Raw genomic sequence first — 26,285 nt, 5'->3', positions numbered from 1 at the left:
ATAAGGTTGTAATTACATCTGTTCTATTATTTGTTTCATGACAGCTTCATATAAAAGGTTTCATATAAAAGATATACTGTGATTTCCGAGACCAAAAACTGGAAAATATGTGTAGGACAGTGAAGGCGACCCTACCAGCACTCAGAAAACAGAGAACTTTTGTTACTCAAGTGCTTTCTCTTGGTTGTGTTGGAGGGGAAATAGCAAACTATAACCATGATTCCTATTGCAATGAATTAAATCGTGATTGTAATGCCCGTTTGTTACGCTGAATCAATCACTCTGTGCACTTAATCTGCCTTAGGTTATTTATGTTAACTCGTGCAGATTGTGTGTATGGCTGAGGGCCACATATATTCAGGTGCTATGAAGTTATTGAACTAAGGTTTGTGCAGTCAAGAACTGTCTTTTTATGTCATCGATAGATTATTCAACCCAATCCTTTTGAAAGATAAGGATAGAAAAATGATAATGAAGACAGATGTAGTCCTCCCAGGATATTATAAAGGTGGAATCTAAACTAGTAAAGAGTTTGTCTTAATATAGTTACAAAAAATTGTTTTAAGACACAGAGACTAAAATAAAGCAGTTAAAACCATGCAAAGCAGATGTATAATAGTTGGTGAGAAAACAGTTTCATATTTATAGAAAAATAATTTCAGGAAATGATTGCCACATATGATGTTACTTAGATGCACATTTTCTTATTAAATCAAGATTTCTCTCTTCTCTGAGTTTTTCTTAGCACTATAAAATCATAAAATGCAACTAAATAAATCCCCCAAATTTGTTGTTCGTATTTTAATGCCTCCAGGTAGTGCATTAACATATCATCCATTCCTGGGTGAAGTAATTCAGATTTCAATAACGTGGCTATTTCCAGACCCTGTGTTGGTTTACAAGGAACTCAAGATTTATCTGTCTGCCAAGACAATTTTTTGAATATAAAGTTTAAAAAGAGCTGTGGTGAGATGGGTCCCTGTGTGATGCATTCAGTCTCCTCCCATGCTTGAGACTTATCATCTGTTTTCTGCCTACAGCTTCAAACAGAGAAAAGGGGATGATAAGCCAAGAAAATTACCCTTTGGAAAATTATATACTGAAGGAAAGAAAAGCGCAAGAGAAAAAGATAGCTCTTGGTGTTTTACACTTTGTCCTTCTGATGAAGGGTGCTGTAAGAAAATACATTTGACTCCACTGGTAAGATTCAGTCACAGGAGTCGACAAATGACAAGGACAGTGAGAATATCCTCTGAAAATCTATGAAAATGTGAAGAATTACTTTTTTTCAAACTTTAAAAGAAGCAGAAAGTTTTATATTTAACATCACTATCATACTACCAGACCATATGGAGGAAATAAAATCAGCCGATATCTTTTTGTAGTGCATGTCCTGATTGGGAATGTTATACTCATTTGCCAGATTCTGTCACTTCATCTTAATACTAACCATGTTTAATGGTGGAGTCATGCGTTCATGTCTCATTTTAGTGTTGGGTACTCCCTTCGGTATAATATTTATCAAGCAGTTGCATATTTAGAATTCAAAATAAGTTTCTGCCTCCACATGACTAAGCATTATATGTAAAAGGAAGGCCTAGCTGAATGAAGTAACCTATCCAAGATTACAACCAGCTGCACTTGGGAATTCAAAATGTATCAGCCCCTATTCATCTTGCGACATCTTCACTGTATAGCCATGGATCAGTAAGAGGAGGAAGAAAAAAGGTCCCCTTTCTGACACATTCTCTCAAAAGCCTTATTTTCTGAGGAGGAATATTTAATCATAATTGAAAGTAGTATGTTTTAATGTACTGTGGTGGGTTGACTTTGGCTGGCTGCCAGACCCTCACCCAGCTGTGCTCTCATCCCCTCTCCTCAAGAGCAGAGGGGGAGAAAGTAAGATGGAAAAGCTCTTGGGTTGAGATAAAGACAGAGGGATTGCTTACCAATTACCATCATGGGCAAAACAGACTTGACTTGAAAATTAATTTAATTTATTGCCTATTAAAATGCACTTGGATGGTTAGAAACAGACAGAATCTAAAACATCTTCGCCCCCCTCCCCGCCCCTTCTTCCCAGGCTCAACTTCACTCCTTCGTTCCCAGCTCCTCCATCTCCTCCCAGAATGAGTGGCACAGGGATATGAGGAACTGGGGGTTGTGGGTTTGGGGCCCCCATCTTCAGTAAACTTTGTATCATTTGTATATGATCTCATAAAACTCCTTCCATGTTGTTCACAATTGTGTACTTCCGCCTCACACTCATGTGGAATGTTTTATTTCTTACATGCAAACAGGTATAAGAAAAACATGTAATATTTTAAAATAATCAGAATATCAAAACCAAAATGAAGGTACATTACAATGTAAATAGCAAGCTCTCTGAACGCTACCAATAGATGAGGTTTGGCATATTTTGCTCTGCAGACATAATAAATGGAAAAATACACGAGTAAAGGTCTGACCTTACTGAAGCAAATGGCAGACACTGTGATTTAAGTGGAGCCGAGTTTTCACACATTATTATTCCACAGCAAACTTTTATCATCAGTGTGGTTTTATCAATGTGGTTTATGTGCATGGATGCATATTTATGATTTTCTCAAGTGATTCTGACTTAGACACGTACCGGCTCAGCCCTGTGGGTTTTGGTCATTGACCTCAATAGATCAGTTATATTTCTGACATGAAAATTCTTGTTGGAATTGCAAAACAGCTTAGGCTAGAAACATGGTAATAACTATTATTCCCAGATAATAGTATTCCCAAATTGAAAATATTGTTGCAAAAAAACCTATTGTGTGCTCTCATATTTAGCTCTCGAAACAGCTTGGGTTGATTCTGATATTGGAAAATACCCATTTTAAGTTGCAGAACTGCCAAATGAATGTAAAATTGCCAGGACTTATGTAATGTGTGTAATTGGTAGGCCACCGTTGTGTAGTTCTGGTTTTATTTAGTGTAATCATTTAAACCATCTTTGTCATACTGTGTCATTTATCCTGAAAGGTTTAGAATCTAAAATTTGAACTATTTATAGTGATGATTTTGTCTTAGCTGAAATGCAGCAGGTAAACTGTTAATAGCAATATAACAATACTACATTTTTTCAGAGAAGTAATAATGTATCCAACCAAAACTGCAGGGCAGCTCAGAACCAGGGGAGCTTACAACCAGAAAGTTGTAAAATGATAAAGTGAGGAAGGTTAATACTTTTTTTTAATAAGAATAACACCATGACAGTCTTAACAGACCTGTTGTCACTATTGTAAATGTGTATCAAGCCAACAATGCAGTACCTATGAATACTCTCATCTGTGTGCACATTGAGGTATTCAGATTTGACCCAATGGGTAGAATACCATCAGTATAATTATTTCACACATTCCTCTAACCATGTAAACTTACGCTTTGTTTTGTTTTCTGTCTAAGTAATGACAACTAGCACTTTGTTTCAGAGGGTTCACATAATTGCAGGACAAGAAAGTAGTAGTTTAAGAGATAGCATTTTGTTAATGTATTAAAACTGATTGTAGCATTGGCCCACTGAAAATTTTTATAGAAAAAATGCTGCCAATATGTGGTTGCTTAAAAAAAAAGAAAAAAAACCCCAAACCCCAAAACCTTAGCAAAAGTATTTTCCAAACCTGCCATGCTTTGCCTCTCTTTGACTAAGCATTTGGCATACTTTATAAGATGTTGTATTCAGTACAGTTTCACTTCTGATAATTACTACCAACCTCCTTAACCAATGTGAAGAGTGCCTTCCTTCCCCCCTCCTGCTGTTCTTGTGACAAGACTAACCTCAGCTGTGCAGGGGTTGGTGGCATTTGCATGTGGAAATGCACTAATATGGATGTTTTTCTTTGTGTGTGCATCCTTGCAGTGTTGTATACCAGGATGGATTTTATGGTGCAGACATTTATGTAAGTATTCATTGATGTGCATGCTGTCCTTGTACATTACCAGAGTCATTCTTTTTACAAGTTTGCTGCCTAGCTTGACTCTGTTTTGTCTATTTACCATCCCTTGCCTGTCAGAAAGAATTGAGAAGAATATCTCTCACATTGGAAGACCTTTCTGTTCATTACATCTATCATTGTTCAGTGGAGCTGAATTAACTCTTCAATCAAATGCTGAATGAATGCAAAAAGATGTGAAAAATGTGTGCGTGTGTGGAGGGGCGTCTCCCTTCAAAATTGAAGTTCAAAGAAAAAATAAAAATAAAGCAGAAACATTCTTCTGCAAATCCCCAAAAGCTCATTTTTAAAAGTCAAGGCAAGCTGAGTATTATTAATATCTGAAGTATGCAAATACTTTATGGAGAGATATAGATTTCCCAAATCCAGACTACATTGGGTATATGTAAGTGCCACGGTGATAGTAGAGCTTAATGACATAGTAAGTTTAAGATATGGCTACGTATTGTTTGTAATCTGAGTAGACTTCCATTTGCTCTCTTAAAGTCCACTTATTTCAGTTTAAATGAAATGGGTAGAGACTGCTCATGATGTAAGAAGTGGTTATATTTGTTAGTAAGTATTTATAGCCCTGGATCCATCATTACCTACTTCACCTCATTGGTCATGAATTTCCTTTTAAATAATTCTTTTCTAAGTTTCTTACCAATACTGAAGTTTTTACCTTGAATGTATACAAAGAGGCTACTTATGGCTGAGTATGCAAGAGGTTTCAGGTGGTTGAGGCTGAATTTCACTCTTCTAAAATAATTAATTCTTATACTCTGTGTTCACAGGCTTTTTTTTAAAATGTGTAGATGTAAACTATGTTACTGATACTCCAGTAATCTTTCACATTTGTTATTATTTTGATAAAGCAATCTCATCCTAAGCGACAGGTATCATTATTTCACCAGAGCACTTTCTCTAACCTACTTGTACTTCTGTTGTACTGTCTCTGTTGAGATACAAAGAGAGAGATGAGTTGAAATTGGTATGGATGTTAAAGATTCAATAGGTAGTTCTAGAAAACATTCCTTGTATTCATTATCAGCAATCTTTTAGAACTACTTCCACGGGAACAGATTTTTTTAAATAAGTTTTATATAAAGAAGGAAAACAATTTGAATTTATGGATGAAGTAGGTTTTGTTTTTCTGATAGGGGTAGAAAGAGTCTGATACTTATCTGAAAATTCATTGTGTAGTTTAAAAAGCTATTTAGAATACATTAGCATGGGTTCAAATTCTCTCCCTACATACTTAGTGATGTTATCAGTAACATATTGTTTACAACACATGAGAATCACCCATTTGCCAAAGGCTTACTCAACTCTAGTATGCTGCTTTAATCTCACCTAAACACATTGCTGCTGAATTTTTGAGCTGTATAGGATACATGGTACAGTGTGGACTTTCTTCAAGTGTGGTTTCCAATTTTCATATTTCTTCAAACTGTCAAAAGAATGTGACATCCATTTTGTTCAGTTTACCAACGCAAAAATCTGAAAGGCAACAAGTCATCTCTCTCAGGATTGCTTAATGTGATAGTATAGGTGGGAACTAAATGTTAATGGAACAGTTCGTCATTTTGGAACCCACTGCTGCTGAAAAACAGGAATATCTTTTGGTGACTGACAATATTATTTTTAGGTGGCCTCACACCCTCTCACAGGCTTTAACATTTTGTTTCCAAATGGAAAGTGATTTCAATGAGGAAGATACTGAAGAAATTACTAATTCCTAGTATAGCCTCAGTTTTGTTGTCTGGAATAGTCATGTGCATTAGAAAATGGAATAACTGTACTGGTGCATTGGTTTTCACCCAGTTGCAGCCTTGTATTTCTGATTGCATTTCTTAGTTCTCTTAATGCAGCAGAATGTTTACCTTTACAACAGCTGACAGAATTAAAACACTCTTCTGGAAATTTGTTTAATTTTTTTATAATGTACAAAGCTTCCTATTTTATAATTTGTTTTTCTTCACATTTGTTCTTTCTTGCATATAAAACATTTTGCAGGGGAGGGAGAGAGAGATAGAGAACTGGCATAAATCAAAAGAAACCTTACAATTCACAGTGTATTAGTTCTTAGTGTATTAGTTCACAGGGGACCAAGTTATTTATTAAATCCCAATTGATTATGACATAGTTCTACTCAGCTTTTCATTTTAAGTGCAGAGCTGAAGCTTTGTGAAAGAACAAATGCTTTGTGGTAAAAAAGGAGAAAAAAATTTTCAATAATATAGGTTTTAATAGCAGATTGGAGAGAAAGGAACCTTAAAAATACCACAGAAAGCAAAACAAAAGGAACACAGTACTGAAAAGCCAGACCAAAAATATGCATTAACAAGTATATCAAAGTGGGTTTCATTCTGATATGATTGTGTTGAGTACCACCAGTAATATGGACCATGCCAATCTTTTCATAACTAGCTATCAATATAGGCTTTGATGGCTAGATTTTGTGGAAAAGAAGGAGGGAAGACACAGAAAGATACTGGTTGGGTGAAAACTGCAGGGTGAACCAAGAACAGCAAATAGCCAGGGTTGCTTAATATTAGCCAGAGGAATAGAAGCGAATAGGAATGTAAAAATAGTACAGTCTAAAATGAAAAATCAACAGCCATGATTCTAGATGTAATATAATATATTCTATATTTCATATAGTTCTATATGAAATGTAATAATGCCTCTGAAATAGCTGAGCTATTGAATTCCTTTTTAAATGTGCCTTTGAGTAGGAAAAATAAAGGAGATGATTAGGAAGTAAGGAAGACCTTTTAAAATTAAGTATTGATTCACTAAGAGAAAAAGTCATTAAAAGAGAATTAAGGTTGCCTGCCAGCAAATATAGAAGTTCCTAGATGAAGATTGACACTTGTGAAAATAAGAAAATACACTCCACAAAATGAAGCAAAAATAGTAACAGGCACAGAAATATGCAGTTAGAATAATAGCTCTACACTATTGCTCTGCTTTATCTTAAATCTGTTATTTTTTTACTATTGTCATAAAGAATGTTTTCAGAACATGTCAGTCTTCAATCCACACCTAAAAATGTGGGAAGGCTAAGAAATATGAGAAACTCCTGAACTCTGTCATCACCAGCTTCAGAAGTCCCTTGCCAATATGGTTTAACCATGTACATTAGCCAGTCTTATTGTTCAAAGCAAGATTTTCTAACCTGTTCTCAGGATTCTGAACCTGTCATACTGCAACTGGTGAGAGTCCACAACAATGTATAAGTCCATAGGTTTGAGATTTTTTTCTGAGCTGCTGATCAAGAATAAGGCATACTTTGCGATCAGGGGTATGGAACAAGATTATCAGTAGCTACTGCCATCTCCTTTAGCTCAAAGGTAGGATGGTATTGAGGGTGGAGGACATATTTACTTCCCAAGGAAAAAAGCAGATATCATTATCTAAGCAATGTTCCCTTGATAGTCCATCGATGCAATCAGATATCCTGAAAGGCACTCTTCTAGTGTGAAAAGCAAGGATATGCAGTTAGCATTGAAGTCTTTCTTTTAAGAACCAAAGATTTTTGTTTTGTAAATGGAGGGATATGCCTTTTCCTGCGACTCACAGAAACAGAACGAGAAGTGGAGAAATGACTTTTCCAAGGGCAAAAGAGTCCCCAAGGAACAGTGGGTTGTTCCTCCTAATGCTCTATGTGCTGGAACGCTCCATGATACCTTTTTAAACGTCTTGAGATCTATTGATGAAATGTCTTTTCATCTCTCTGATCTTTATTTGTGATATAAAAACTGCATTCAAAAAAATGCTTGATCACTCCTGGTGACTGTATTTGGCTGGAATTAATACAGGTGGTGTCAGTTTGGATATATTACCAAGAGCTTCTCTGAGGCAACAGATACCTCTGGGAGCACAACACAGAAATAACATGAACCTTTCACATAGGCCTGTTCCAGAAGTTGAGCCAGCACAAAGAGGTGGTGGATAATTTATTTTTAATTCTCCCAGTCAAAGTTTTACTCCGTGAACAGAACAAAGACTGTTTAAACCTTAATATCTTATCAGTGGAGGAAGGAAGAGGAAATGACTACTACTACTTTCTATATTCTACAGGGCTGGGTATAATTCATGCCAGTTTTTAATCTCATTTCTCTAATTTTAGCTAATAAGGCAGGGATAATTCTAAATCATAGAGAAGGTTTTGAACTTTAATTAATTAATGTTCACTAAATACTTTGAGATCCTTGAGTGAAAGGAGGTATAGGAAGTAAAAATTGAGGAAAAATAATGATCAGCATTCACATAGAATATTAAATACGTTAGTAATAGGAAAAACTAACAAAAAAACCCCCCATCATTTAAAGTCACTTAGTTTATCTCTATCTACAATAAACACTGTCAGTACATCTGAGATCAAGATAAAAAGTAATTTATGTATTTTAGGAGGAGGTGCACACATGTGTATATGGTTTTGTAATCTATAGATGTGTGTTTGTATAACTCGTTTTTGTGGAAATTATTCTTACTACAGATATATACATTTTATTTAAAAATCCAGATGCATTTGATTTTCCGTTCATTTCCATTTTATCATATCTTATCTAAAAATTCTGCAACTTCTTTCTAAAATTGATTAAGATTTCTCTGTAACAATTGGCTACTGATCTTCCACGGATCCCACTGCTCTATTTCAATTTGCTTGAGCCACAGAGATGTGCAAAACATTGAAAGGAAAATTGTAATGAGTGGCTTTGGGGAATTTGTCTAAATTCCTTCCTTACATGTTTCTTTCCATCCTTCTTTCCATTCTTCTTTCCTTACTCATTCAAATCATTACATTTCTGTTTCTTTATAGAGCAGTATTGCAAGAGCCTGTCTATGGCAATAAGTTCCCACAGGTATGACATGCTGACTGATGGAAAAAACTCATTATGCTGAATGTAGACTTTTGTAAAATCATACTAATACTCAAATCATTATGTGAGAAAATGGATTCTGTGTGTATAAATGATAAGAATAGGCTACCAGTTGCATTTTATTTTCCAGATTCTATCACAAAATCACAGATATTCTTCATATCCCACAAAATACAACAGTTCCTGTTCAGTATTTTATGCCAGTGAGATATAGCTCTATATCTGGACTGTGAGGATATTGACTCTATAAGACAACTTAAGCTGCTGTAACGTTGTGTTATCATTCTTTTGAAAGTAGCAAATATGGGAGCACAGCTAAGGCAGTGGGCATTTTTTAATTATTTTAGCTGAATTTATTATTTCAGCTGAATTTTCAAAATAATAATTTAAGGCATAACAGCCAGGTACTTTCTGTTTGAATGTACTTAGTGAGAGGAAAAAAAAGCATTCCTAAAACATTTCTAAAACATAGAAACTGCAAATTATTATTTATCATTATGTAATTATTACATAATTTTGTTCTAAATATTTTATTTTGCAATATAGTCTAAGGCACGAAGATAAATATTTAATGTTACTCAAGAGATGTATACGTAGTGGATATTACTAGTGTATTTTTCATCTAAGATATCAGCCAAGTTCAAAATTAGAGAAAAATTGTAAAGTAGAACTTGTCACAGAAGTTTAGGGTTCAGGACGTTGAATCAGATACCCATCCTGATTCCCAACATAAAGTGTGCCTGTAAGTATTTTGTTGTTGTAGTGATAAATCATCTGAAGTAACTGAAGTAAAACAGTGAGAAAACTTAGTACCACACCAAAACTGCAGAACACAAACTAGATAAAAATAATTAGCTTAAGAATGTTTTTATGTGTATTTATGTGATAGCTTATGTTAAAAATATGAAATCATGACATGGGCTGGTAGGGAGTTATGATTTTCCTGATAACCAAATGTGTCCTGCATTTGAGATCTCCAGAGAACTCAGGCAAATTCAATAACTTCAATCTCTTTTTATTTTTCCTGCTTGAGATTCAGTCTTTCCAGGACTCTCACAAAGTTCATGATTGTTGAATCCAAAGCATCTTAGTAAAGTTCAGAGTTGAGCTTCATTGTTCAGCAACAATTCTTTGATGAAAGCAAATCAAAATGTAAGCATAAAAGGAATGTAACTCTTCTATTTAGGGAGCAAGAAAGGGTCCGTCTTCACAGACTGACCAATATTTAGTGATAGTTAAATACAGGAAAGAAAGACAATTGTCACAGAGCCTACCATCTGTAGATGTAAGACCAGCGAGTATGTGAACAGCCTGTCTCAGTTTTGTCTGATTAAGGACAGTGAAACATTGATACTTCTCGTGGTGGCCCATTCTCAATTCTGTACTGCAGTGGGAGTCATTATGTGCATAGTCGGAATGAAATGAAGTGGCTCTCACATTTAAATAAGGGGTTTGGACTACAGGACAAGCAAAGGAGTCATACATGTGGTGAACAGAATCATGTCATCCTGCAGAATGACTTGCAGTCTGAGACACATTTTCAGGACTGGATCATGAAAACAAGTTTAATATCTTCTTTATACTTTTACCATTTATACTCCCTCATATCAGCACTCAGGGGAAAAAAGAAAAAAAAAAAGAAAAAAAAGAAAGAAAAAGAAAAAAAAGAAAAAAAAAGGAAAAAAAAAAGGTGCTATATTTAGCACTCAAAAAACAGGAGGGGAGGACAGATAAATTTGTATGATCTCTCCCCTTTCTCCTTGTAGCAGAAGCCAGAGCAAGTGTGCAGCTTGCGTTATCATCTCTCAGCCTCACTGTTTACTGGCTCAGTTTGCACTTGGTGACATTATTTGACATCTGATTGCCTGTATGTACATACCTGCAAGCAATATGTGCCTATTATACATTTTTGACAGTAATAGCCTTCTATTGGTTTATAAAAATCAAATGATCTGAAATGAGAAAGTATTTCATCTCCACGCTTCTGTGCTTGCACAGAGAAGCAGCTCGCTGCCGAAGAGACAGCGTATGTAGGGGTATGAAAGCGCCTGCCTTATGGCGGTGGTTGGGTGACACAATTGCTGCTGGCAGGGAGCTGGCCAGGAGTGGGGAGGTAAATGTACTATTCTCTGTGTGAGCACTTGAAAAAGTCAGAAAGAATATTCCTCGAGGAAGTTGACAATTCAAAGCCTGGACTTTCTAATGAGCTGTCAGTATACGTAAAACATATGTTTATTCTTAGGGTGATGTGGTGTTATCAGCTGAATGATTGATTTCCAAAACCAACCTGCTTCAAATCTTCAAACTAAAACAGGTTTACACCTGTTGGGGATGAAAACAATTCCACCAAGCAAAGTAGCAGAAGGGGAAATAGCTTGTAGAAGTAGTTGAAATTGCTTTTCTGAAAAGAGTGAATTTTTATTTGTAAAATCAAAATAGAAAACCCAGAAAAGTTCCTGCAGTAAAAATGTACTACTGTTACAGTAAAGGTTGACACATCATAGCCTATTCTTCAGCATAATATCTTGTGTGAATGCAGCCTTCCAAAAAAAAAACAAAAAAAACCCCCAATCCATTAAAGCGAACACTTTAGCAAAGGAATGACTTTTATTCAAAGCTGAGTGATCTGATACTTTCTTATTCAACTCTTTGTTAAGGTGGGGGAAGGTGGGAAAGGAAATACAAAAGTCCCCTGTCCCAGCGGATTATGGGGTGGTGAATTCTAATTGGGACGTAAATCGTGTTTGTGTTATCTGTGGAGACTGGCCTCTGTTTGTTAATTGGCATGCTGAGATCATTTTGAAATGGTTGATATAACACCGTGGTCCATTGAACAGGAAGCTCTGCTGTTTTCACAGTTTGATAATCAATGCATCACTGCACACAATTCCTTTCCAATGTGTGTGTGTTTGTCCTGTTTGCTTAATTGAACAGCTGCAATTACTGTTACATAGAACTGAATGTTAATTCATGGACTCAGAGAATTTTGCTTCTTCATTATGATTTTACGTATAAATTGGAAACCTATGTAACATTAAGTGTTAATTGAGTGCACAGATGCATAGGTTTAATCAACCAGACATGGCAAATCATGTTTTGTACAAAAAAGAATTGATTATTAGCTGAGTTTTTCTTTTAAGTTCAGCATTGCTTTATTAATATGCGTACACCTCATTCATAAGAACAATTGCTACTTGAAAAATTGTGGAAGAATACAGTATTGTCTTGTAAAAAAACTTAAGTTGATGAATACAGTTCATTGCTTTCTCCTGATCTCTGGGACAAATCTTAAGATTAGAAGTTTGTGGTGATGAATTTTGCTTAATGATTCACTGAAATATTTCCTATGTATTTAACCCCTTAAGTGAACTTACAGCATGACAGTACTCTTTCAGTTGCTGCTAGATTTTGCAAAATGTTATTTAAGGTGCTGTGGCAATCCAGTTAGAGCGTGAGTTTGTGTTTCAGGGTGGTTATGCTGCCTACCGGTATGCCCAGCCTGCCACTGCCACTGCAGCTGCCTACAGTGACAGGTAAGACCTCATTTACTGCTAAGAAATATTTGACCAGTGGAAGTTGAAGATGATTCTATAAATTTGCCTTGTTGAAGTCTCATAACTGTCTTGTTGCTCTGCAGATAATTGTGATATCTAAAGCAGGCTGTTTTATTATAATCCATGAATAGCCATAAATTGAGAGGTTTTAGGCCCTAATTGAGAATCAGGCATGAGATGTGCACATTCCCAAGCTGTAGATCATCCAGTTAATGTCTGTGACCCTTGTACAATGTAGATAAATATATGTACAGCTTCATGATGGTCTGCTACTAAAGATCATTATTCGTCTTAGGAGTATTATTTCAGTTGATTTAGAACCTGAACCTATTGAGTGCCCTCGATTCGCATTGACATTGTTTAGTCAGTGAAAACTGAGAAAGAACTGTGTCTAAGCTTGAGCTATCCAAGGCAAAACAATACTTTTTCCATTTGCTTTCTTTCCAGGCATTTGATTTTTTCAAAATACTGAAAGAAAATCAGTTATTCTTCTTTTGCTCTGTATTTTTATCCTCAAAATGTTCCACATTTGGTGGAAATAATACCAGGAATAAAAGATTATTAAAATCTGCATAAGAGAAGCATGCAAAGACTTAACTTCTATAAACTAAAAGCCATGTGACATGAATTAACTTGTCTTCTTGCAAGATGAAAATTGGGACCCCTTTGAAGTCAATGTCTAAATTGCTATTGACTTCAGTAGGAATAGGATTTTGTCAAATTGCATAAAATTAAGTCTTTGCAGTGTGTGGACATGATTTTGTAATGAAAAGAAAGAATATCCTATGTTTTCTTCATAAACTGTACCCTTAAAATCTATGCTATCTTTAATACTTTTCAAGTACTTGAGGGGCGTACAGTGGTAAAGGGAGGATGTATATTGTGAAAGACAGATACATGCATATTTTTTGCTTCACTACAGCAGAGAGAAGTAAGGTCACACTTCTCAATTCCTGTTCTAAGAAAATTTTCCCTTGGAATCATGGAGATGATAACTTCTTAAGTCTTGAATATGTATTGAAAAATTTCTTTAGATGCTAAATTAGACATCGTTTTAAATGTTTCTGTTTCTTAAAGAAATCAACAGATTAAGAAAGTTCAGTGAACTATTTCTTAGATTGAAGTGCTGTTCATGGATTCTGTATTTTTAGAACAAAGTACCATGGTATGAATGTTACAATGCTATGCATGCATATTTGCCTTTCAAATGCTTATTCTGGGTAATGAAGATATATTTCTTTAAAGTTATGTGAATAAAGTAATTTGCATGTGTGGCTGAGGCATGCTGTGTCAGACAGGTAAGCAAGTTACTTTCTACTAATTTTGGATCAGTGATATCAACTAGGTATGTGCTGTGTGCACTTTGTTCGCAATGTACTATTTCTACTTAGGGTAACCTACAAAGGTGAAATGCTACTCAATAGTTTCATTTCATTTCCACAAAGGTGTGTTAGCATGTCATAGCTCTAGTATTTTTCTGTGAGCTTATCATGCAAAACAGTTCCTGCTTCTAAAAACTTACTAAACTGAAAGGACAAAATTATAAATAACCTCCTGTGGTTAGTCATTTTTTGCCAGATATCGTTCAGGTGTCCCTGGATCATTTTATAGGGTGTTTATTCCTACGCATAAATGAATTTCTGAAAACCTATACGTTACATAGAGAAACTGAACAATATCAAGATGACTTTTAAATGCTTTAATTATGGATTAATGTACCTTCTCATAAAACAAATCAAATGCTGTAAGATAAAACATCAGTTGGTCACATGTTCTGTTATGGGTAGAGAGTCAACATCACTAAGAGTTCTGCTGACAAAAAAAGTAAAGGATTTGTCTAAGAAGATAGTGCTCTTAAATGCTGTAAAGGAAGCTTGAGATGGCATCAGTAGTAATGCAGTTGTGACAACCCTTAATTATTTTTTTTTAACTGTCTAATTTTCAGATACACTTTGTGTATAATTAGAATTGTAATAACCTGTCTTTGCTTGCATAATTTTAAATATCTTAAATGAATTTTATATCTTTTGGATTTTTTTTAATTTAGCTTCTCTTTTTAAATATGGTTAACCCTCATCTTTGATCTGCTTCCCCCAAACGAATATGGTTTCTTGTCTTAATTACAAATATTGTAACTGAATTTCTTTATGGGAGAATCCTAAAACTAGCATAGAGAACAAAACAAATAACGATCTGCTCAAATGTTTCTTTGCATATGGGAAACTATGTGCAAACATGGATACCTCTGATTACTCACAACTACAGTTTGCTTAATTTGATTAACTTTTCATTCATTTTTTAATGAATTTAATTTAGCATCTTTTGTGAATTATTAATATTGAAAGTGCTGAAATATAGTTCAGTACAACTGCTTGTATCTTTTCTTCTCAATGTAATAACCATCTGCTGTCCTCTGACAATATTGAAGATTCCACATCTCCTTATAGACTACTCTTATTTAGCGTTGATTTGAGCCCCTATTTAATTTAATTACACATGACATATATTTACTGTTTATGTGTAAACAATGCCCAGAAAAATGAAGTGAGGACCAGTGAGTATGTACTATTGAAGCAGTGGCATATCATGGAAATACTACTTCATATTAATTTAAAAAATAAAAAAGCTTTATTTTTCTGATCACAGCTCATATACATGATGAATGGCAATGTTCCATATTTGACATGCTTCTTAAGTCACGAGATGGAAAGAGGAAATCTTTAGATTGGAGACACGTTTTGGTAAATTAAAAATAAAGGTTAACAGAAAGATTCGGGACTCCAGAATCAATATACCAAGTCAATGGATAATGATCACTGTAAGAGAGCTCTATTGTGAAGAAATGCAATGGTATCCTTGTTTGTCACAGCGGGAAATATTGCTGGAAAGAGGCAAAGAACAGATATATAGGGGAGAATCAGGTGGCAAGGAAATCTCATGAAACAAATCAACGCAAACCCCTAAGTATTTGTTAAGACAAATCATGTACTCCTAAAAACAATTTCACAACGGAGGTAGACCTTGGAGATTTCTCCAGTCACTTCTTAGAATTGTAAACCAAAACCAAGAAAACAAATGAACAAACAAACAGGTACATTTTGTTTTATTTTTGAATCAATATAATCACCGAATACAAGTTAAAAAAATTGAGAATTGGATTTTTATACTGTGTGATCTATCGTCGTACTAAATTGCACTTAAATATTCTAAGCTCTTTGCAGAAGTGGATCAAAAAAAAAAAAGTTTAACTTTCCAGTATTTAAAATATTTCTGATAATTTTTCCAATTCTTATAAATGATAAAAGGGGACCTACTGGTCTATATATGTTCTTCACCATTCTGGAGCTTTGCCTGCCAAACTCTTTAAACTGAGAGTGTTTGGAAAAAATAATTGTAAGGATGTGCAAAAGGCACTAAATCAAATGTCAGTAAAACGTTCATACAACTTTTATTCAGCTTTCATGTAATATTTTTAAAAATATAAACAAAAACATAGTTGTTAGATTTCTGTCCAAGTCTGGAGTAAGAGAAACTAGCAAAGTCATCAAGTTTTATATTTGTGAGGTAGAACAAGTCAAAGCATGGCAGTGGGGCGTATTGTCATTTTGTCATTGCATGTTCACTTGATGTTGCTAGTATGTCTGTAATGCTGTATTGGATTTGACAGATCCATCACATAGCTCAGTGAATGGCTTGCTTGAATTAAGCCTATGGGCAGACTTATTCACATTGATTGGCTATTGGTTTTGTGTTTTATGATTTGATTATTGCATCTTCGATCGGAGTAAGAAAAATGTTCCTTTCTTGCATATTAACTTTGTCAGCAATATTTATGAAAATGTATATGGTAGTATAATAAAACAAAACCCCAGTAACAGTAAACTAGCCTTGTCTGAAAGGCAGAGTCATTTCACTTGTACTGCTTGCTAACCCTGTTATACTTAATAATGATAATTATGTGTGTTTATATATGTATGATTGTGTATTCATATATATACACACATTCCCCATCCATCACCCACCCACAAACACGCACACGCACATGCACACACACGTGCGCAGACATGCACACATACATATGTACAGAGGTATTTTGCTCTGAGCGTAATTCCCTTTTTCTAATACAGTGTCAAATTTAAATCTCACTACAAACAATGGGAAGATTCCCATTGACTTCTTTGTTGTCTGAATTAGATCCCTCATCACTGGAAGCTGACCTCTTTTTTCTCACTAGACTTTTTAAAAAGCAAATAAGGCATATTCCAAAATATCTTGTACATAACACTTTGTAGTATAAAATTTCTTTTTTTCACTATCAGTTTGCGTTACATGTTCTGTGGTCATACATAGGATTTTGTATGAAATTTGAGACAGGAGATTTTGTCATATGGAAGTTGTGTATCTTCCAGATCTGAAATCTTATTCCCGGTAAAATCCTGATGTTCTAATAGTTTACATTTTTAACATGCCTATGTGGAGTATTCATTTTTGTCAAAGTACTAGTGTCTACAGAGATATAATTTAATATATTTTCCAGTTCTCTTTGGGCAAGTAGTAGAGAGTAATACTTGATATTTTTGGACAGATTATCCTAAAATAGAATAGGTACAGATTTGATTTAATTGGAAACATGCTCATTAAAGAATGAAAAATTAGAATGAAGAATAAAAATACACAAAATATAAAATGTGAGCTTCTGTAGATGGAGGTGATTTTTTTGTATATTGTAGTCTTTATGATCTTCTATTTTATGAATAAACAATGAAAACCGCTATAGTTTTATTCAAATTATTTTCTCTTATTGAGGATCTTACTAGTGATATATATAAAAAAAAATCAAGGTTTTGAGAGCATACAAAATATAATAGCATCTTCAGTCAGAATTTAATTTTCCATTACATACTTTTATAGAAGGATAAATATTTTAAAATGTAGTACTTCATTCATTTCATGACCGTACTTTTTAAGATGTAGGAAAAAAGAGCTTCTATACACAGTTTTAATTTCTAAAATAATTGGGTTGGAAGAGGAAAAAGAATAGAATATAGTGATAACTGTACTCTTCTACTCCCAGCTGGAACCTTCAAACCTTTCTGAATTTCGCTATACAAGTTGAACATTGAGAAATGGAGAAGTCTGGGGGACAGGATGATATATAAGCAAGAATCGTATAGCCCATATCCTGAGCTACTCAGATTTTGAGAATGAAAAGTTAGTATCTTGACCAGGTACAAAGGTTGTGTTTAGCTTTTGTGACAGCAATAATATAGCATATATTTAACACTTTTCTTCTTCAAACACTTAGGTTCGATGTGGTGATGTTTGACTGGTCTAGTTTTTTCTGGTTATCCTGTGCGGTAGCTAAAGCTTGTTTATTCCCTAATACTGAAAATAGGAATAAAATAATTCACTTTGCTATTACAGAGAGGTAAAGGATTTGGGCATCTACCTATTAGGCTTGTATGTCTTTATGTCTGTATCTGACCTATGGCAAACTAGAGGATCACTGGCATCACGTTAATATTTCATAATCCATATTCATCACTCAGATCACAGTTTTGGGAATCACCGGAGTATATGACTCATGTTATAGCCATAACAGTACCTTTTAGTGAAGGAATTAGAAAGTAAAAGTGGATGATTACAAATAAAGAGAATGTAGTAGGGGGGCGGGGGGGAATCAAAGAGTTTACAATACTATGAAGAGAGAGTTTCATGTAGAGCAATTTGAAAGGAATTTCCTGAAATAAAAATGTCTTGCATAGAGTACTTTCTAATGATTGAAACATGGTTCATTCTAAAATATTGTAGATATACCGCTTTTTGGGGAGAAACAGGGAGTCATATTAATGTAGGAAAACATGGCAAACAATTACATTTCATAAAAATATAATCTCCTACCAAGTCTAGAAAGCTACTATATATACTCTGATGTTTTAATACATTCCTCTAATATTTGGTAGAATTAACACGTTTTCTGATACTTTGAAGGCTTGATTCACCTGTGTGTAATATCAGTATTCATGTAATATCCATGTAACTATTAAAACTACCCAACTAGTTCAAATCTGAGGTAATATAGTAGTGAAAAAGCTTAGGGTTCCTGGCCCAGAATGATGGTAAACACCGATTACGAAACTTATCATGTTAGAGCTTGTATTCTTCATACCCTGCTTCTACTTCTCTTTCTTGTAATTTCCATTCTCCTTCACTGTAATATCAAGGGATATTTTAAGAATCCCCACAGACAAGGAAAGGCTTGGCTATTACTGCAAAATCTGGCTTGGAATCCATGCTGGAAATCATGAGGAAAAAATTGAGAGAGAAGGTAGAGGAACACTAGAGCCTAGATTTCCATACCTGGCTTCCTAAAGTGCTCCAAGTTTAATGATGCTGAGTACTTTTGCTGCCAGTTTCTTCTTGAACATAGTGGGAGCTGTTAAATGCTTATCATTTAAAAAAAAAAAAAAAATCAGTGCACCTATTCTGACATTTACATATCAACTTCAATATCTTTGCTTACTTTTTGTTTAATACATCTAGCCTACATCGGGTTATATAGCATGAATTTTATCTTGGGAGTTTCTTACTTTAAAATAAAAGTTCATAGTAAATAACTGTGATTATAAATACATTCCTTTGATGCGTTTTCATGCATGCTTTTCCTCTAAAAAGAGGAAAAAAAAAAAAGGATTGATTAACATTTTGAAAGTAGGAATTCTCTCTTTAATAGTTCATATGGGCTTCTTCACTCTTAGAGGACATTGAAAGAAAGTGTGATTTTAAAATTTTTAAGTGCATTGTATTCAGCAGACTGGATAAATATGGAGTTAGGGAGTTGCTAAAACATTGATTCCTAATCCAACAGACCAAAACTGTTACAGTCTATTGGGTCAGCGCCTGTGACATGATAGACCGTAACAGTTCCTTTGGACATGTCAGTGTCTAATTATCCACTTTTTAGTTTTCAGATCATTGACTTGATAGACCACAAAAAGGCCGATTAGAACATGCTATAAGTATTGTCAACCTGAGTGCTTCCACTGTGAGTGCTTTAAAAGCAAGAAGGAATTAAGAGTATTGTGAAAGAGTCAGAGAGGAATGAAATGTTATTTATGAAATCTGGAATGAATTGGACATAGTCTGTATGGATTAGCCACGTAATTTGCAATGTGTTTTAGGTAAGGTGTGGATGTGTTAGAAGAACAAACTTAAAATAACTATGTAGATGCAATTATCAAGAAAGAGGCAATTTACACTCTTGCATGTTTTTACTATAGTGTTTCCCACCTCAAAGGAGTCTAAACCATTTGATTAGGTATTTAAATAGAATTTTTTTTCACATAACTTTGGGCTTGTCAAGTTTCTAATACTCTAGGAACATACCTGGGGCAAAACAGCAGTTCGTAAGAATACTGCACAGCAGGAATGGGAGTAGGAAGTTTACCCATACATCCTAAAACACAACTTTTTTGTAAAAACTGCTATAGGATGTTTCATATATATGCAGAAAAAAGTAAGGTCTTTGTTTAAACCAAGTGTGTACCAGCCTCTAAACTCTATTTTGTTTTTCTTGAATGAATTCTTAAATAACCCTGGCAAGGTTTTCATATATATGGTATTTTAGTTATAATACAAAAAAATTATGTTGTAAAGTAATTTGTAAAGTCATTCAAACATTAAAATAATTTAAAGGAAAAGAATTGTTGTTATTGCTAAAGAAGTTTTATAATTATACTTCTGTATTTTAGGAGACTTTATCATGGATAAAATGGTGGTTCCTAGTAAACCATAATAATCATTATGAAATCAGAAACAAATATAAAGTATGTTTTAATGAGACATTGTTTTAAAGATGACATGATATACATAAAGAATAAATCCCCCAACAAAAGAAATACATATTTTGTTATGTATTTTACTGGATAAAATACTGATTTTTTTACACAAAGCTGACTTCAAAATGCTGTACTGTTTACCCTAGAGTGAAAAATATGTCCAAAATATAGTAATAAAACAATTTCAAATATAAATCATAAAACTTCAAAAATAGCCTTAATTTAGCAGTCCTGGATCATACTGACATCAGTTTGCATTGCTGACATTGAGCACTTCTGAAGTAAAGTTACTGGATTACTTCTTCAAGGATTTAGTTTAGGTGTGTAGACTGTATTAATCACAGTAAAAGGCAAATAATCTTAGAGCAGTTATGCCACTGACATCTGTATGAATTCTGTTATTGATTTATGTGGTGTTCAGATTTTCACCTATTAGTTTTAGGTTTCACTTTCAAATGTTAAGATCCACTTAAAAATCATCTGTGTTCCTCTTGCAGATAAGTATGCATATTTATACTATGTATATTGTATTATTAATAATAAATACTTTTATACTATGTATAATATATTATGTAATACTTCATACCTAGAAAAAATTCCACTGATACGGCAAGTAATATGAATTAGAACTAAGCATATTTGTATAGCTCTGATTTAAAAAATAAATAGATCAGGAAATAAAATATGTGTAGATTTAAAATGTAGGTGAAAAGGCTACAGATTTTTCCACTGGTCGTGATGTAAGACGTTGTCCATGATTTGCAATACATTAAAAATAAACATATTTTTCACAACAGCTATGCTAAGCTGCACAATAAGTATACTAAGTTGCAAAGTATAGCACGAATTTGCTAGAAATTTTCTTTATACGGTCTTTGAGGGGTAATGGGAGGAGAGAGAGGGGGAGTTAATATACAAGACATTGCCATAGAAGAATTATATCTACACCGTATGCAGTATGGACACCTTGTCATTTCCCTAACATGCTTTACTATGTTAATATTAGGCTATGCTAAAAGGAGTCTCTCTCTTGTAGCATCTGAACAGGTTAGTTAGTTCAATAGAAGGCCTAAAAAAGTTGCCTGTCCATCTGCTGGGGAAGCCTGGCATAAGAATACAAATTACGAGAAAGCATCTTCTGCTGACCATTTTTCTCTTTACGTTTTGATTTGTTTTGGTTTTGTTTGGTTTGTTTTGTTTTGTTTCCTCTGAGTAAATGGAATAATACAGGCTTATCACCAGTCTTGGGAATGCACATTTCCACTTGTGTCCAGAAGAGTTAGGGACTTTTTTCTTTTTTTCTTTTTTCTTTTTTTTTTTTCCCCCCCTTTTCTTGAAGGTGTGCTTTTCACAATTGCAAAAGTGCTTTTGGGTTTTAAAACGAATTATTCCTGTTCAAGAACTTGTGTGACTGGTGGCAGGATAAAATTTAATGAGAGAGATTTCTTAACTTTTCTGTCTCCTGCTGTCTTTGGCAGTCTGAATTATGTTAGAGACATCTTGTCATTGGCTAAGTCATGCTGAAATGTCCTGTATTGAGCACAAAGAAGGCACAGATAAAAAGCAATGCAGAGGTGCCTAACCTGGCAATCAAATTAAGGGCTCTGTTAAGCTGCCTGGAAGCAGGCATCTGGTGCCATGTGAGACACCCGTGCAGGCAGAGGTGACACTGGACCTTCTGGAGTGGCGGCGGAGTCCGGGCAAATGGACAAGATGCCTTTGCTTGGGCAGGGAAGATGAGCTGTAGCGTTTTCTGTGAGGTAATATTTACAGAAGTAGCCACGTTATTTTAATTTGACGCAGGGTTTTACTCCATGCACTTCCAAGGCCTGCTTCAAAATTTCGGAAAAGAGCATTTAATGAAGTGGTCAGGAATAATGGAGATGGGGGATGCATTATCTTTTGACAATGAAAGCAGAACAGCTAAGTGAAAGCAGAATATCTGCGTCTTTCTCTGTCTTGGCATCATTAGTAGTAGTTAGGTTGAACAAGGAATTCTGCAGAAAAAAAGAACCTGACATGGAAGAAATTAGTCTAAAAGTAAAACATACTTTCCTAATGCCCATCAGGTCAAACGAGTTACTGTTAGTGGTGTTGAAGCTTGATACCACATGAATTACTTCCTGTTTATAGTTTTATTTTTACTTCATTTAATATATTTTATAGGTATGGCTGTAAAGTTGTTTAGTTGTCTTTGTGTTGTGATTCAAATGCTACGAGTATGGTAATGTACATTGATCTTACAGTAATGGGAATATAAAGCACGATAATAGCAAAATCAACCTTCTTATTATAGTTATTATACTAATATTAAAAAGTTTAAATTCTTTGATAGCCTTGATATTTAAATTTAGGACACCAGAAGGAGGGAGTTGGGCAAGACTTCATAAAATGATTTTAGAGGGAAACTCTGAAACTTTGTCCATACTTGAATATTACAGAAACTATTCAAGCAGTCAGCCATCAGCTATGTTATAATTCATAGTGAAAAAGCCCTCAACATTAGAGTCCTGACAAAAGCAACAAAGGCTTAAAGTTTAGAGCATGAAGGAAAAATAAAGTATCTTTAATAATATAATGAAGAAATGTATAGATGTACCACATATAACACTTCTGGGAAAAATCATGGCTACACTATATAGTTAGCACCAGATCCTTGGAGAATACAATTTGGAATAGCTCCAGTAGTCAGCGCTTTCAGTTAAGCTGCATCAGTTTTACCAGCTGAGGTTCTGATCCAGGAAACCTAAATATTGACTGTATTTGTAAATCCCATGGTGGTCTTCCCAGAAAAAGTCAACGGATTACATATAGTTTAAATCTTCCCACTGTAACTTCTGTTCAGTATTGTGTTTGCCTTCATCTTAATTTGCTATGTTCTGGGGCTCTGCACTGTTTTCAGCAGTCTCTGTATTTTTGGGGGGGGCGAGCTGCACCTCTGTGTTAAGCAAAATTATTTCTGTCTAGTTTTGTGAAGTTAGTAAGCAACGTCCAAGAATCCTGGTGTATGAAACATAATCACTGTATGTTAGTAGATTATAATTTCTTTTACGTTTCAAATTTCCTAGTTAGTGTGATTATTTTTAGGGAATTCCTGATTTCTTAAAATCCCATTTGACCTCTATTATGGCTTCTATTTTATGGAAGCTCTGTGTTGCCAGGAAGCGGGGCTAAAAATTTCTGGTAGTGCTGGGTGAAATTATATGTGTGTCAAAATTTTGTTCTTAATCATGTGCTGTGTAAAATATAAAGAGTGTTGAGAAGACCAACTGTCACCCAGCCTTTTAGGGAGAAGATAGCACCCAGACAACACTTATAGTTTGTCTCATGTGCCCTACAAACATAGGTTCTTACACCCACAATGACCTGAGTATATAGACTTCCCAGACACAGCTGTGGGCACTTTTGTACATCTGAAGAATAGCGGGGCCAATGACTGTAGAAGGGAAAATGCGGTAGTAGGTTGATGCTTTTTTAGGAACATGTAGTAGTGCAGACAAAGAAAGAGGAGCACTTCCTTTCCCAGGGTGGGGCGATTATAAGCAAACTTTTAGGGGGAGCACTCAGAGTAACAGTCTATCCTGAAATGAGGTTGGAATTGTGCTTCATGATGGTTAGATTCCTCAAGTCATAAAAAAGAGCATCTGAGACCCATTCCCTGAATCTCTTCCTATCTTCCACTTCCAGGCTTTGAATTTTCCAACTAATAGTAAAGTAGCCAAATCACGTCTGGGTCAGGCAGGATCAGCGGTTAGGACTGTACTGTACACCCAAAGCTCTGCTATAAGCTTCTGCTCTTTCTGAGCTCCATTCTACTTTAAGTTGCCACTGACCTTTAAAATAAAGTCTATTTAGATTCCTTAGAAAATGTGATAAAAGTTGTATATATTTATGTGTAACTGAATTATCAGGGTTTCAGTATTTAAGAAAACTTTCACTCCATTTTGTCAGTGAGGAGAAACTCCCAACTTTCCACATGTGAAGGAGCCTAAAGCTCCAGTATAGTATCAAAGATGGTATAAAACACAATTCCTCTCTCTCTTCTGGTATCTAGTTGACATTCCAGTAGCTGAGATCATTGGTGTTAATGTTCATGAGGACGGGAAACATTAAGGGAATTTTGGAAAAGTTTGAAGGAAAGTGATAAATGTTCATTAAACAGAAATGCTCTTAATACGCTAACTTAATTTTTCCTGATGGAGCATGTAAAATACATGTACACTAAAAGCTAATCAACCTCATGGGAATATCAGACATCTCAAACTCGAAACTGACTCAGAGTATGTAGATTAAAAGAGAGTCAAGACTACTTAAACATGCTTACAGAAAAGATTTCTGTAGAAATAAAAGCTAAAAATAGTACATCATAATTACAAATTGTTGACATGGTTCTACTAAATTTCACATATAAAGTCTTAAGCTTAAATTCAGTGTCGATATGCATGGAGCTCCTGTACTAGGTCAGTATGCTTTAGAATGACTGTATGGAAGTTTTTTCTGTATTACTTCAGCACAGTTAAGGTGACTTGTCAGAAGCAAGACTGTAAAAGACAGCTCTTCTTGAAAATGGGTAGATGCAACATTTTGGTAAGGGAAAGTACTGACAAAATATATTTATGAAATATCTTAGGCTTCTTAATTAACTTGTGGTAGTATAAGCATGCTGAAGAAATGACGCTATGGTATTTAAAAAAAAAAATAGATAAAATTGCACAGTCCAGAAGGCCTAATTTCTGTGAGTACATAACATTTACAGAAATAATTTGTAATTAGTAATATTTTCCACTAAATAGCGTATATAATGAAAAACCTTAGTCAAGCTTCACTTAAAATCCTGTTCTTCACTTGCTTAAATATTTTTGTTTAATACTTTATCATCTAAGTCTTCCAATTCAGTGGCCTGCTTTAATTTAGAACAAGGTACTTTTAGTCAGGTGATAAAGTTGAACCTGAAAATATTTTGTTATGCTCTTTGAAGTTTGATACTGCAGAGTAAGGTTTTGATTCTGGCAGCTGGACTTTTCCTGCCCACCTCATGCCATCACAAAAACTTTCAAACAATATTTGGTTTTATAGTGCAAGCCCTGTCCCTGTCTAAATACAAATTATTAGATTAATAATGACTAGAAGTCATTCCTGAGGGCGTAAGCCCTAATGTTGCTAATCAAGGATCTTGTATTAAAAGGTCTCCTATAATAAAAAGTGCAGTACAGAAAGATACATGTAGAATAGCATGCCTTTTTTCTTTTCAAGCTACCCTGTGAAAAAGATGCTAAGATGGAAAGGCTGACAGAGGGTGGTCAAAGACTCCTCTCCTAAAGCTGTTCTCCATTCTAGCACAGTGTCCATCTAGGACACGGTTTAGCAAGAAGCAAAGTGGGAAGGTATTCACATGTGAGGTTTCTTTGCAGAAGTAGTTCTGTATATTAAACATCCATAGGGAAGATAAGGCTTGGATTCTAGTGATTAAAGATTTTTTTTTTTTTTTTAAATCCAGTTTTATGCTATAGTATGGCCTGTTTTCACCAAACTAACAGCATCAAGGAGAGAGAAAGCAAGCACCTAATGTGTTGCATATGCAAAAGCCCTGCTGGGTAGAATTAGCAGGTGCTAAAACTGATAGGGATGTTTATATCGGATCTGGGGCCTTCCAGGAATGTATTTGTTAGGAGTCTGCCAAAGGGTCTATAGGGAACAGTACAGGGGAAATTAGAACATATTTGAACCTTTTTGAAATGAACATAAATGAACCTTTTGGGGTAATGCCGGCTCAATAGCTACCCCAAAGTAAGAAAGAGCACCAAATCACTTACTATTACTTTTGCTGTCCTCTCCCTCTGCTTCTGTCTGAATTCAGGAAATACATCGAATTTTCAACATTTTTTTCCAACTTTAAAAATGTCTTTATTACCACACTGGTAAAAATCTGTGGTAGTTTTCAATTTACTAGAAGAAATAAGAAATTGATATATAGGATTGAGAGAAGTAATAGTATGCAGAAGTGTTTGCCCTTGGGAAATAGCTGCTCAGATGGAACAC

The 26,285-nt window shown here is 34.7% G+C and overlaps 1 protein-coding gene across 9 annotated transcripts in view; it reads left to right on the top strand.

Annotated features, from left to right (window-relative positions):
• RBFOX1 (RNA binding fox-1 homolog 1) overlaps positions 1–26,285 on the top strand; it is a 292,969-nt gene that overhangs the window by 249,675 nt on the left and 17,009 nt on the right. For 6 of the 9 annotated variants that reach the window (XM_072877915.1, XM_072877924.1, XM_072877921.1 and 3 more), the window contains 2 exons: positions 3,890–3,929; positions 12,323–12,387. In XM_072877915.1, the coding sequence (XP_072734016.1) occupies positions 3,890–3,929; positions 12,323–12,387 (105 nt within the window). Of the gene's footprint in view, positions 1–3,889; positions 3,930–8,793; positions 8,837–12,322; positions 12,388–26,285 lie in introns of all 9 variants that reach the window. The other 3 variants (XM_072877920.1, XM_072877923.1, XM_072877916.1) reach the window with 1 other exon arrangement.

The sequence above is a fragment of the Ciconia boyciana genome, chromosome 13 (genome assembly GCF_034638445.1).
Source record: "Ciconia boyciana chromosome 13, ASM3463844v1, whole genome shotgun sequence".
Taxonomy (NCBI): domain Eukaryota; kingdom Metazoa; phylum Chordata; class Aves; order Ciconiiformes; family Ciconiidae; genus Ciconia; species Ciconia boyciana.
Note: the sequence above shows the minus strand (reverse complement) of the source record. Positions and strands in the feature narration are given on the sequence as shown.